General features: G+C 39.0%; 1 protein-coding gene across 2 annotated transcripts in view; it reads right to left on the bottom strand.

Annotated features, from left to right (window-relative positions):
* LOC130207796 (receptor-type tyrosine-protein phosphatase gamma-like) overlaps nt 1-15,189 on the bottom strand; it is a 473,173-nt gene that overhangs the window by 91,500 nt on the left and 366,484 nt on the right. For both annotated transcript variants that reach the window (XM_056436504.1, XM_056436503.1), the window contains exon 7: nt 7,675-7,832. In XM_056436504.1, coding sequence (XP_056292479.1) covers nt 7,675-7,832 — 158 coding nt within the window. The remainder of the gene's footprint in view (nt 1-7,674; nt 7,833-15,189) is intronic.

Here is a 15,189-nt window from a genome sequence, read left to right as displayed (position 1 = left end):
TCTGTCCAAATTTAGGCTCTGCCTCCTTTGAAGGACCTGAGACAAAAAGGTGGGTCCATAATAGGACTGATAGCTCAGCTGAACTTTCATCTCCTTTGAGCCAGACTATCCACACAGTCCGCATTCAGATGCTTTTCATCTTTCAGAGTTTACCAGCAGTAATTTGTCCTCATATGTACAAGACGGCTCGAAACATTTTCAATGTAAAGACACCTTGTCCCACCTTCACTACTCTCAACTAAATCAGATCCAATTGAGATGAAGTTATGTTTAACCATATTCTATTAATCAAATGAACACAAAAGGCCTTAGCCTTCCTTGATTGATTTTTAAGTAACATTGTTATATTTGCTGTATTAATTTGCAGCAAGGACAGGCACGGTAGGGAAATATATACTGCTCAGTCCTGTGGTGTACCCCAAACCGTTCTGTGTGTATATGTAGTTCTTTCTTGACTGCTGAAGATATTGAAAAAAAGTCTGACGTCCTGAGTTCGGGTTGAATTAATAGCAAATATGAAGTCCATTACATTTGATCTGACGGGATTATCCAAAGCGATTTACAATCATTCTACATTCATACACCGTAGACACAGCTACAGGGAACAATTCAGGGTTAAGTGTCTTACTCAAGGAGACATCGATTAGGGCGGGAATTGAACCCAACCCCCTGATTGAAAGACAGACCTGCTAACCACTGACACACAGTCACCCAGTAATGATGTATGTGTTGCTTGATTGATCCAGATGTCTCTTTTGAAAATAAATAGCTACAAAAAGAATGAATATAATGCTGGTAAAACATGTCGCGAGTATGAAAGGTGTTATAGTCTAATTACCTTCGCATTGAAAATGCCGGAAGGTTATGTTTTGATCGCCGTGTATTTATTTATTTATTACCTTCGCATTGAAAATGCCGGAAGGTTATGTTTTGATCGCCGTGTATTTATTTATGTATTTATTTATTTATTTAATTGTATGCGTGTTATTCGCAAATCTCAAAAAGTATTGAACCGAATCGCATGAAATTTGGTGGGATGATTGTTTATTATCCGGGGACCAGTTGATTAGATTTTGGGATCGATCGGGTCAAAGGTCAAAGGTCATGAACAGGTCAAAATCTTTCGCAGAACTCAAAAAGTATTGAACCGAATCGCATGAAATTTGGTGGGATGATTGTTTATTATCCGGGGACCAGTTGACTAGATTTTGGGATTGATCGGGTCAAAGGTCAAGGTCAAAGGTCATGAACAGGTCAAAATGTTCTTGAATCGCCTGAAATTTGGTGGGATGATTGGTTATTATCCGGGGACCATTTGATTAGATTTTGGGATCAATCGGGTCAAAGGTCAAGGTCAAGGTCATGGAAAGGTCAAACTCTTTTTTTACCATAGCACGATACATTTTTGTCCAATTGGCATGCAACTAATGCCAAAATGTTCATAATTCAATGCCCAATCTTGTGATATGCGAAGGTATGCGCTCTACCGAGTGCCCATTCAAGTTTATTTATTTATTTATTTGTATGCGTGTTATTCGCAAAACTCAAAAAGTATTGAATCGAATCGCATGAAATTTGGTGGGATGATTGTTTATTATCCGGGGACCAGTTGATTAGATTTTGGGATCGATCGGGTCAAAGGTCATGAACAGGTCAAAATCTTTCGCAGAACTCAAAAAGTATTGAACCGAATCGCATGAAATTTGGTGGGATGATTGTTTATTATCCGGGGACCAGTTGACTAGATTTTGGGATCGATCGGGTCAAAGGTCAAGGTCAAAGGTCATGAACAGGTCAAAATGTTCTTGAATCGCATGAAATTTGGTGGGATGATTGGTTATTATCCGGGGACCATTTGATTAGATTTTGGGATCAATCGGGTCAAAGGTCAAGGTTATGGAAAGGTTAAACTCTTTTTTTACCATAGCACGATACATTTATATCCAATTGGCATGCAACTAATGCCAAAATGTTCACAATTCAATGCCCAATCTTGTGATATGCGAAGGTATGCGCTCTACCGAGTGCCCGTTCTAGTTATGTCTGCGATGATCACTTTGAACTCAGTGTTCACAGTGGTAGTGTTGTTTCATTTGTTGCTGAATGAACTACAACAAATCTAAACTACTTCATTTACATAAACTCTTTACTTCTTGCTCTGAAACTTAAAATTTAGTTTACCTGCATTCTGTTTGTTTGATTATCTTTGCCATGTTTATTATATTTGACTGAAGTGTGGGAATAGATTCTTTTAAGGGTCAGAGAAAACTTCTGAATCCTCCAAGTAACAGTGTGCAAGTACAGGGTTTATTGTTTGTTTATTGATGTAAGCAACTATGTTATTGTTGTCAGAGTTTCTGGCACTTGAGCTGGATACCTTCAGAATTTTAAATCCTACAAAGTCTAGACACCTGGCTTGTGAGACTCTTTCCACTGACACAGATATGTTTGAGCCTGGAAGGAAGCAGCCAGAGAGGAGCTTGTTCAGATCGACTGAGGACCTCACGCTGGATGAAAGGTAGACTGTGATTGGAGCTGCAATGTCGTCATCCTCTAGAACTGTGCAACAAGTTACAACATACACTCTTTCATGTTCCGATACATAAAACTGAATAACACGTTACTCAAATACTCTGTTTTCTTTGCGGGTTCACACTGCTGTTGGCACAAAAGGGAAAATAATTGAGGTAAAATGTAGAAACCTTTGTTGGGGAAGAAGATGGAAACAGAGCAGTCTGGTTCCCAACTGTCTCATCAGTCTTTTCAACATCTCCTCACTGTCTGCTTTACATTGATCTGCTCTTACGACTCCACTGCTGCTCTAAAGCAAACGCCTTTGGCCCGATACGGTGATAAGTCTTCCAAATGTTCTTGAGATTGGGTAAAGAAGATGAGTTTTTCCCCCCACAAACACTGCTGTTCAAAATGACAACTCATCTCAATTCATCCCCATGTTCAGTGAAACGTGCGCTTTTTTAAAAGCACATGAAACTACAGACGGTTCGTAATGAAAATGATGAGTGGTTTGACATATTTTCAGTTCTTCACAAAAATAAAATAAATCCACATTTCTTATTAAATGTTTTGATCTTCCTATTCTTAAAACTAACACATAATCTTCAAGAGAATAACACATATTAGGGAAATACGGTAGGGAAATATATACTGCTCAGTCCTGTGGTGTACCCCAAACCGTTCTGTGTGTATATGTAGTTCTTTCTTGACTGCTGAAGATATTGAAAAAAAGTCTGACGTCCTGAGTTCGGGTTGAATTAATAGCAAATATGAAGTCCATTACATTTGATCTGACGGGATTATCCAAAGCGATTTACAATCATTCTACATTCATACACCGTAGACACAGCTACAGGGAACAATTCAGGGTTAAGTGTCTTACTCAAGGAGACATCGATTAGGGCGGGAATTGAACCGCCAACCCCCTGATTGAAAGACAGACCTGCTAACCACTGACACACAGTCACCCAGTAATGATGTATGTGTTGCTTGATTGATCCAGATGTCTCTTTTGAAAATAAATAGCTACAAAAAGAATGAATATAATGCTGGTAAAACATGTCGCGAGTATGAAAGGTGTTATAGTCTAATTACCTTCGCATTGAAAATGCCGGAAGGTTATGTTTTGATCGCCGTGTATTTATTTATTTATTACCTTCGCATTGAAAATGCCGGAAGGTTATGTTTTGATCGCCGTGTATTTATTTATGTATTTATTTATTTATTTAATTGTATGCGTGTTATTCGCAAATCTCAAAAAGTATTGAACCGAATCGCATGAAATTTGGTGGGATGATTGTTTATTATCCGGGGACCAGTTGATTAGATTTTGGGATCGATCGGGTCAAAGGTCAAAGGTCATGAACAGGTCAAAATCTTTCGCAGAACTCAAAAAGTATTGAACCGAATCGCATGAAATTTGGTGGGATGATTGTTTATTATCCGGGGACCAGTTGACTAGATTTTGGGATTGATCGGGTCAAAGGTCAAGGTCAAAGGTCATGAACAGGTCAAAATGTTCTTGAATCGCCTGAAATTTGGTGGGATGATTGGTTATTATCCGGGGACCATTTGATTAGATTTTGGGATCAATCGGGTCAAAGGTCAAGGTCAAGGTCATGGAAAGGTCAAACTCGTGTTACCATAGCACGATACATTTTGTCCAATTGGCATGCAACTAATGCCAAAATGTTCATAATTCAATGCCCAATCTTGTGATATGCGAAGGTATGCGCTCTACGAGTGCCCATTCAAGTTTATTTATTTATTTATTTGTATGCGTGTTATTCGTAAAACTCAAAAAGTATTGAATCGAATCGCATGAAATTTGGTGGGATGATTGTTTATTATCCGGGGACCAGTTGATTAGATTTTGGGATCGATCGGGTCAAAGGTCATGAACAGGTCAAAATCTCTCGCAGAACTCAAAAAGTATTGAACCGAATCGCATGAAATTTGGTGGGATGATTGTTTATTATCCGGGGACCAGTTGACTAGATTTTGGGATCGATCGGGTCAAAGGTCAAGGTCAAAGGTCATGAACAGGTCAAAATGTTCTTGAATCGCATGAAATTTGGTGGGATGATTGGTTATTATCCGGGGACCATTTGATTAGATTTTGGGATCAATCGGGTCAAAGGTCAAGGTTATGGAAAGGTTAAACTCTTTTTTTACCATAGCACGATACATTTATATCCAATTGGCATGCAACTAATGCCAAAATGTTCACAATTCAATGCCCAATCTTGTGATATGCGAAGGTATGCGCTCTACCGAGTGCCCGTTCTAGTTATGTCTGCGATGATCACTTTGAACTCAGTGTTCACAGTGGTAGTGTTGTTTCATTTGTTGCTGAATGAACTACAACAAATCTAAACTACTTCATTTACATAAACTCTTTACTTCTTGCTCTGAAACTTAAAATTTAGTTTACCTGCATTCTGTTTGTTTGATTATCTTTGCCATGTTTATTATATTTGACTGAAGTGTGGGAATAGATTCTTTTTAAGGGTCAGAGAAAACTTCTGAATCCTCCAAGTAACAGTGTGCAAGTACAGGGTTTATTGTTTGTTTATTGATGTAAGCAACTATGTTATTGTTGTCAGAGTTTCTGGCACTTGAGCTGGATACCTTCAGAATTTTAAATCCTACAAAGTCTAGACACCTGGCTTGTGAGACTCTTTCCACTGACACAGATATGTTTGAGCCTGGAAGGAAGCAGCCAGAGAGGAGCTTGTTCAGATCGACTGAGGACCTCACGCTGGATGAAAGGTAGACTGTGATTGGAGCTGCAATGTCGTCATCCTCTAGAACTGTGCAACAAGTTACAACATACACTCTTTCATGTTCGATACATAAAACTGAATAACACGTTACTCAAATACTCTGTTTTCTTTGCGGGTTCACACTGCTGTTGGCACAAAAGGGAAAATAATTGAGGTAAAATGTAGAAACCTTTGTTGGGGAAGAAGATGGAAACAGAGCAGTCTGGTTCCCAACTGTCTCATCAGTCTTTTCAACATCTCCTCACTGTCTGCTTTACATTGATCTGCTCTTACGACTCCACTGCTGCTCTAAAGCAAACGCCTTTGGCCCGATACGGTGATAAGTCTTCCAAATGTTCTTGAGATTGGGTAAAGAAGATGAGTTTTTCCCCCCACAAACACTGCTGTTCAAAATGACAACTCATCTCAATTCATCCCCATGTTCAGTGAAACGTGCGCTTTTTTAAAAGCACATGAAACTACAGACGGTTCGTAATGAAAATGATGAGTGGTTTGACATATTTTCAGTTCTTCACAAAAATAAAATAAATCCACATTTCTTATTAAATGTTTTGATCTTCCTATTCTTAAAACTAACACATAATCTTCAAGAGAATAACACATATTGGACTTAATATAATGTATGTGTTTGTATGCAGTAGCTCAGAGCTTTAGTCAAAGATCAGTTATAGATACATAACATGTACACAACAAAATGTGTTGTCATTTATCTTTGGGGTTTGGTTGTCAAAAATAAGCGTGCTTCAAATAAAGACCTGGTATTACGAGGTAATTCATTGAGAATATATGGCAATTAAGTTATTTTTCGTTAAAGTACGTTTTTTTGACTGCACCTATGCAATCACATTATTTTATGCGCATCACTTAACTATTGTACCTAATCGCTATGGAACATAACATAAGTGGGTGATTGTTTGAGTAACAACATTTGGGATGTGGATAAACTGATTGGGCGAGGATTGATTCCTTTCTTATGTGATTTCATTCATTGGGATTTTTTGTTGTTGCTGGATGCTCAAGCACCTCATGCAGAATACAACATTTGAACTTCCTTACATTTTTGTTTTTATCCACATCTAGTACCCATAGATTTCTGACATTTTTGTGGCTGCAAATGCTACATTAATTTGATTGGGAATGTGTTTTTAGCTTGGTATTTCCAGTTAATGATTAAATTATCTAATCATCTCAAGGTAGCGCCACTCTGCAATGTGCTCATACAGATGTTATACCTTATGACACTGTTGTGGTCGAACCATAGCAAATACCCTCGGGTTTCCCCTAAGGTAAAAACTGTTAGCTGTGTCAGCCCTGTTGCTGTTGTTGGTACTGTAAGCTCTGTTAGCACTGTTAGCCAGGAGCCCCCGCCTAAGCTTTCGCCATGTTGAGAGCAGCGTGGAGGCAACAGATATGCTCTGAATATTAAAGTTAGCATGTTTGATTATGTAATCTTCTAAATATGGCAAATCCTATTCCTGGGATGCAGAGGATTTTTTGTATCCTTTATTGATCCGACAGTGGGGAAATTCTTCTCTGCATTTGACCAATCCTCAGTTTTTAAGGAGCAGTGGGCTGCAGTGAAGCACCCAGGGAGTAAATGGGGATTCTTGCTCAAGGACACTTCAACATGCAGCTATTAGGAGAGCGGGGATCGAACCGGAGTCCTTGTGGTTACGGGACGACCACTCTCCCAATGAGATCTAGCTGCCCCATTTGTTGCATTCAGGTGAACATTCCCTTTAACAATGGAATTATTAATATATTTTATCCCTAAAAAACAACAGTTAATCCCTGATCAAAGTTCTTAAACATTGTTTTTTCTGTATAATCATTGATTATACCTGATCTCTACCTCCATCTGCCTGATGGATCGTGGAGGTCTCCATCGTGGAATATGCCTACTACGAACTGTTCATACACTCTGTCATATTCATTGAATGTATTTTAACTCTAAATCTGTCCTTCTGTACACATTAAATCTCTTGCACCTGTCCATCCTGGAGAGGGATCCTCCTCTGTTGCTCTCCTGAAGGTTTCTTCCCTTTTTTTCCCGTGAAGGGTTATTTGGGAGTTTTTCCTGATCCGATGTGAGGTTTTGGGACAGGGATGTCTATGTGTAAAGATTGTAAAGCACTCCGAGACAAATTTGGAATTTGTGAAATTGGGCGATACAAATAAACTGAATTGAATTGAATTATTCATTCATCAAGATGATTCAGTTATGATCTTGAGATAGAGGGCCTAAATATAGTTGCACTGAGGCTCCTTGTTTTTTTCTACCAAAACAACGCATGCATGTACCTCATTTTCCATTCAAATGATGTGAAATCGTTACCAACAACAAGCATGAGTCTTGGTATTCTCTGCTTTTTACCTGTTTGTAGGAGATAAAGACAGGTCTGCTGAAGATGATCCACTCCACCACCTTACTGCAGGGCGGGGTGGTCAGAGAGCCGGTGTAGCGATAGTAACTTCCCAGCGCAGACGGCAGCAGGTCCTTCAGCACAAACGGCTTCAGGACAGTCTCTTTTTCTATTTGAGAGAAGGAAAGACAGATCGATAAAACATGATCCACTCAACACTTTTTATTTCACTGCAAACTACAGAGACCAGGTTTTCTGGAGCAAATTCAAGTGCGACTGTTTCCCAGCCTTAAGGTTCATGCTATTGATTTAATTTGCATTGTGCCTGCCTCGTTCAATGTCGCTGTATTGACAGACATAATTGCACTGAACACCTACAATTATGCCTCTGTTGGTGTTGGATGGCATAGACATTACAGTCAACATCACATCCCCAAGCCCAAATGTTGACACTGGAATTATTCCCGGACTGACAAACAAAATCATCAGTGATATGAAACACATTGGTGTCAAACTCATTTTCACCGTGGGCCAAATCAGCATCATGGCTGCCCTCAAAGGGCCGGTTGTAACTGTAACACTCTATATGTTAAACAACTGTCTTTGCATTTGATTATTGTTTATTCGAGTGTAAAGATATTGAACATGCATTTATATGAATGTAAGAATATATATACACATTTCTCTAATATTATAAAATACATCCATTTAATTGTATTATATTTATCATAGCCCACATTACTGTATCAAAGATCAAATGCATGTTATATTACATTAACTTTGTTTAAAGCTTTTTTGTCAAAGTTAAGACAAAACTCAACAAATAGTGAGCTGCTAAGAACATGTGTGACAGATGTGATAGGAAAAAATGCGCCCCATTTGCATGCAGGCCTTGTGTTTGACACCTGCGGTAGTGGAAGAAAATAAGGCTATTTATGAAAAGGATAAAGGAGGCTTCAAGTAAGAAAGTATGTTTCCTTTTCATATTGCTTTCAGTGAGAGCAATCAAGTAAATGAACAATTCAAGTACATCTTCCTCTGTGTGGTGAGCCTTGAGCGACCACTGACCTCAGAAGAGATGTTAATTTGTGTTCTATAGTGGACATGAAAAGAAATCAGCAGTGAACAAAAAGCAAGATGATGTGCCAATGCAATAAGCTATGACTTTTTTTTCCAATGTAAAATTCAAGTACTTTGTCTCAGAGTCTTGAGATGATTTCAGGTCTCAAATTGAATGCATGTTTGACCCTTTTTCCTTTACAGTTTCATGATCCAAAGTATTCCAGCATGATCCAATACCGAGACCTAACCATTAACTACATCAGTTCAACTTCTCACTAGCCTTCACATTGACAAATGTCATTTCCCCAAAATACATCTGCAAATAAGGTGCAACTAGTTGCTGCTGGAAAATCATCATACTATCTGCATTTATTGATAGTTTAATCTGCAATAGAACAAGCTGAAAACATCTGACAGTGTATCTGACACCAGCAATTTGTTTCACAAAGACACAAAGCGACATTAGCATTGATTTGGAGTCATGTTATTAACAAATTACATCCTATATTCACTTTTAACCATTTTTACTGTTAACATTATCTGGCTGTTTAGTTGCTATATTTTCCACCGTGTTAAACAGCTAGCTGCTAGCTTTATCTTTTTCAGTTTGGTGTTGAGCCAAGTTTGTTAGCTGAAATGCAACCCCTTTCTCATTATCCTGTGATTCATTCATAATATAAGAAGATAATTACTAATGCAGCTTAAAATTATACATTTTAGCTACAAAGTGTCTCTCGAAGAGCAATTTGTGGAAGCTCTTTTCAGAGAAAGCTGCACAGCTGCGAAACCTAAACAAAAAGCTGTCCATAAACATTACGTTACTTTACAACGATACTTCCTATTGCTTTTTGAGGTAACCATCTACATTACATGGTGCAACTTGAACATGTTTGTGAGATGGCCCAATCTAGCAGTGGCGGGCCGTCAGGGCCAGCAAGGCCTTCTCTGCTGGCCTAAACATCATCAGAATATATATTTTTTTCTAAATATATTTTCCCACAAATATGTATTCAATTATTTCCCAGAGTAAGAGTTATTCTCTTAATTTCATAGCGTTCCTCTTGGTTGCGCTGCTGCCAGTGCCAGGTTGAGATTTGGAGGGCTGGTCTTTATGTTAGATCTTTTATCCAATCATATTCAGCCATCGTGTGTTGCCAGGGGGCTAAAATCTGCCCTTAGGCCTTCAGAATCAAAATTGCGGGCGCTGGTAGCTTCAAGTGAATGGGAATGACAATGTTGTGTCAACCAATCAGCTTTAGAGTTAGCTCCTCTAGGCCTTCTAGAAGGCCCCGGAACCGGCACATGAGCAGCGAGCAGGCGGAGTGCTGCACGTCTTTTGATTGGATTACCAATATTGAGAGGCGGGTCCTATGGGCAGGTAGATGCAAAACCTCAGAACTAGGAAACTGAATTTGATAAAGGAATTAATTCGCGGACTACAAAGCTGTTTTTTCAACTCACAATGGCGGAAGGAGGAGAAGATGTCGATTTGGTCGAACATATACTTGAAATCTGCTTTGGGTGCGACAATGCCCTGTTTAGTGAACAAACTAGTGCAAGTGACTTTTTTCTTCTTTTTCTCCGTCCCGATGCGCATTCTGCAGCGCGAGACGGAGAGCCGAGAGAAATGACATGCTGTTGTGTAGATACGATCAACATCAGACGGCTGTTTAGTTTAATAAATGAACAAAGACGTGCTATAGAGAAAATGACGGGGGCGGGCCAATTTTTTTTAATGTCATGCGATCTACCAATACTACGCCGCGATCGACGTATTGAGCAGCCCTGGTGGTCTAGAGCCATGGCATCATAATGATAGTAATAAGAGGTGGATTAATTCGGGTGGGACTGTGTAGGACCTCACTGAAGGCCCAGGCCCCAGGCCCACGGCCCGCCACTGCAATCTAGAGTATAGTATACACTACCGTTCAAAACAATTTGGTGTTTTCCATGAAAATTCACACTTTTATTTATCAAATGAATTGCAAAATGAAAAGAAAATATAGTCAAGAAATTGACAGTTAGAAATAATTATTTTTATTTGAAATATTAATGTTGTTCTTCAAACTTCTAGCTCAAAGGAAGGCCAGTTGTATAGCTTCTCTCAGCAGCATAACTGTTTTCAGCGGTGCTAACATAATTGCACAAGGGTTTTCAAGGATTTTTTAATCATCCATTAGTATTCTAAGGTATTAGCAAACACAATGTACCATTAGAACACTGGAGTGATAGTTGCTGGAAATGGGCCTCTATACACCTATGTAGATATGTCATTAAAAACCGGACGTTTCCAAGTGGAATAGTCATTTACTACAGTAACCATGTATATAGTGTATTTCTGATACATTTAATGTTATCTTCATTGAGAAAAACAGTGCTTTTCTTTGAAAAATAAGGACATTTCTACGTTTTTTTTATTTTTACTAAGTGACCTCAAACTCTTGAACGTTAGTGTATATAGTATAGTAATTCTTCAAATCACTGACAGAAAATGAATAAAAAGTACTTTCATAATTTTCATCAAAACATCATTCATCAGCCTTGTAACATCTATAGAAAGAAAGAAAAAAGCTTTGTGGCTGAGTAGAAGAGGAAGAGGGAAAGAACGAGTGCGACAGGAAGATGGTGGAGTTGTCATCAGAGGGGAGAAAAAGGAGGAATCGACTAGTGACGCAAAGATAAATGAAGGGAAGGAGGCGCAGAAAGAAAAAGAGAATAAGATGCTGGCAACAAAAATAGAGAAATTATAAGTCACAAGAGGAAAGGAGCAGAAGAAGGCATTAGATTCACTGTTCCAATGAAAGGAAGGAAGAAGGGTGACAGGAATAAAAATAAGGGATGAGAAGGTGTGTATGAGTGTCTGATGTGTGCAGCGGGGCGGGTCACTTGACAGGCATGGTGATGGGCGGAAGGGAAGATGTACTGTCTTTATCGGCGACAGATAGAAGCCACCACCAGCCCCTCCCTATTCCCACCTATTAACTCTTCCTGTAACTCCCCCTTCCTTCTCTTTCTCTTCACCCTCCTGCTGACAAGCCTCGTCTCCCGCTGCCTCCCAGACGCCGAGTTCAGAGATGTATTTTCAGCTCCGTTGAATCAGCGCAACAGAGCGAGCCCGAGAAACAGGAAGAGTAGGATGCAGGGGAGGGGGAGTTGATAAGAATTTGAGGGTGGGAGCGGGTGGAGGGTGTTTGCGGAACGGAAGATGATGGTGCAGGCCTTCCCGGAGAGTTATGCATCTGAATTAATACTTTCCAGAAACAAATGCAACCTTCGGCACGTCTCGTTTCAAACACGAAATTCAGGAGATGTCAAAACACACCATCAGTTTGCTGCATTAAAATCTTTGAGAAAAAAAACATAAGAGATTCCTGATGCACATCACAGTGGCCAAATCGTATGGTTTCAGCAGGTGAGGTTTCCTTACATTGCTGTGTTCGGAGGATTATTTAAATGTAATTCATTGTCACGTTTGGTTTGACAATTCTTCCAACCTAAATGTCAAAAAATGTGTCTAAATGACTTGTACGAACATTTGCTAATCCAGCAGCCCTATCAGCTGAACAACATTGTTTCTCACTGCTTACCAAAACACAACTTCCAGTGCGTCAGCGTGTGAAAGTCGCCACGGACATCAGACGCCATAACTCATATTGTGTAAAAAGCAGGGAGCTTGCCATGGCATCGATTTGCTCAATCAGCACTTTGTGAACTTGTTTCGCTTTAACCAAGTAGAGTGAACAAGTTCCCAAGTTAGCTCACCTCATGGTAACTGACCAATTTCTATCAGCTGAAAAAAGATGCAAAATAAATTCTGTAACATGCGAGCAAGTGGACCTTTCCAAGAGTAAACTTTCTCACTCTACATGGTTGTGGCTATGAAAGGGTCATGGTCAATGATGGAATACATCAATGCAGGAGACACAATGCAGACCACATGATTTTCAACATTCAAAGAAATGCAGTGGTTTTCTGATGAGGATAGTCCACAAATGAATCAAACTCTCAGCTGGTCTTCGAAATGACATTTCACCGCTTTGATGAGTGTCACAACTATTTAGACCAATCAGCCAAGCCAATGTTACTTAACATGGCAGCTGGAGTCTTGCGATATCACAAGATCACACGGAAATCCATCTTGTCAGGTTTCAAGTAATGCTTTTGTGTCCGGAACAATCAGCATCCTGTGAGGAGCTACTGAAAGCTATGGCTGTGGCTTTGGTGTGTGAGACGACACATAGAGATGACTCTTCATTCAAAGCAACAAAACAAGAGTTTAACAAACAGGCTTCTTCTTCTAATTTCACAAAAGCCTGGTGGTTATATGACACTTTCCTATTTCTTCACGCGGCTTCAATGTCTTCGGTAGAATTAGCAGGTTTGTTTAAACCTGACAGGGATCGCGAACGTGAACGTTTAACCGAAGTAGCGAAGATGCTATTATACCATTAGTTCGATCAGAAGAGTTCTGAAGACTCTTCTCCGTGTTGAAGATATGATTCATTTGCTTCTGGCTGGCTTTAGCAAAAGTTTGAATAGCAGATGGTTCATCCAATCACCTGCCAAGTAGTCTTTGAAAGTGCCTGCCCTTTTCCAATGACAGCTTCTCAGATGGTTCTGTGCAACAAACCATCTGGAGGGTCAGTTTAATGCCAGTGTCCATCTGCGGTAAAAGTGAATGAAAGGGGTCTATTTTTGATGGTTTTCAAGCCGGAATGAGACAGATGGAGTTTTGTGATATTTGCTGTGTGTTATATTACAAGAATAAGATCTGTTGTATGGGATCCTACCGGTTGTGAAATATAGCAATGCAGCAACTGTTTCACTGCATCATCAAAGATGATCAGTGTTTGTTTGTGCCCTGAATAATGTTCTTTCAAAAAAGGAAACCCTTTGAATTACAAAGAACTTAAACAATGTTCTTTCCACAATAACAACAACAACTAACCAAAACCTAATAACAATGTGTTCTCTAATCCTGCAAAGATAGAAGTACTACCCACCATTCCCTGACACACATAATATAAAAATGGTCATGAAAGCATCATGACATGTCTGAAAAGTTGTTAATGTGTGGTTTTATAGCTGACGTACAGGCTGGGCTGGAGACTGTGCAGTACTTACATCAATGTATTGTAAGTATGTACGAGAAGTGGAGCAAGTCCCTATAGCCAACGGGAGAAATGACATATGTTGTGCATATGTTGTTTATAACGTTGTGTTTTTCTATAAGAAGCTTAAAGACATGACAGTTTAAAGATTACAGCATGTTTCCAAAGCTCCTGTAACAGAAGGAAAGAACACCAAATTGGAAGACAGCTGAAGAAGAGCAGATTGTTTTTCAAGACAAATACAGATGCAGCCTGTAAGTAGCCAAACAGACAGTTTGTTCTCCTGCTGAAAATTAACATAATTTAACATGTTTGTTAACATCATTAGTTTTTTACGACATTCTCTTGAATCCATTTTTAAAGCATGTGCCCACAACTGATTTGACTGCTTGAGATAAATCAAGATAACAGGGCTGGGACATAACCATATTGACACCAACCATTGTTAGCCACAGATTATGAATTTTGAAAATCTTTAAGACCATTGTATTCAACATTGCTGAGCCATTTTACACAAATGCTCATGAGGTACATGATTTATGATAGTAATGACAGACTCAGATCTATTTCAGATGAAACTGTACAACCCATTATCCCAGGAATTGTGTATATACTTTCTGCAGGGCAGGATCTATGTCCAATGGTTAAATTCAGTGTACAGTAGAGTTATAACTGCATTCTCCTTGATTTGTTTAACTCTGAGTGTGAAAGTGGGTCTTGGAAAAGCCATACAGGGGCAGAGATTTTCTTTTTAAGCAGAGATATTTTAGCACTAAATCCTGACGTGTTCGAGGGTTGTTTAAAGAATAACGAACCAGGTGCTCATTTTCCTGCACTGCAGATTTCTACATTTGCACATGAAATGAGCTGTTTAAAAAAAATCTATTATGCAAAACACTGAGCTATTGACTTCCTATCTTGTCTTCTACAGATAGAACATGTTTGGATTTATTGTGTGGACTTACTAGTATTGTCATGTTTTCTTTATGATTTTATATAATAGTGTGATCCGACTGTTAAACCTTGAAACATTTTTCAATAATGTTTACAATTAATTGTTTTGCTTTATGGTTATGAATCATATTTCTTTCAGCATTAGCACATTGGCCATAGTTTTAGTTTTGAATAGAGTATTGGTGTTCTTTTGTACCATATTTTCCTTTTTGAACTTCTTACATAATGGAAGAGGTAAATGAGAACTGTTGTTGGTAATCCAAGAAGCCAGGTGATACTACTGTGTTATGAGAAAATCTGACAACATGTTTTAATCACTGCATGCATTTCAATACACAACACAATACTTGTTGGTGTATTTATATTATTTGTTGCAAGGTTACAAAAGTAAAAATGAAT

The sequence above is a fragment of the Pseudoliparis swirei genome, chromosome 18 (assembly GCF_029220125.1).
Source record: "Pseudoliparis swirei isolate HS2019 ecotype Mariana Trench chromosome 18, NWPU_hadal_v1, whole genome shotgun sequence".
Lineage (NCBI taxonomy): Eukaryota > Metazoa > Chordata > Actinopteri > Perciformes > Liparidae > Pseudoliparis > Pseudoliparis swirei.
Note: the sequence above shows the minus strand (reverse complement) of the source record. Positions and strands in the feature narration are given on the sequence as shown.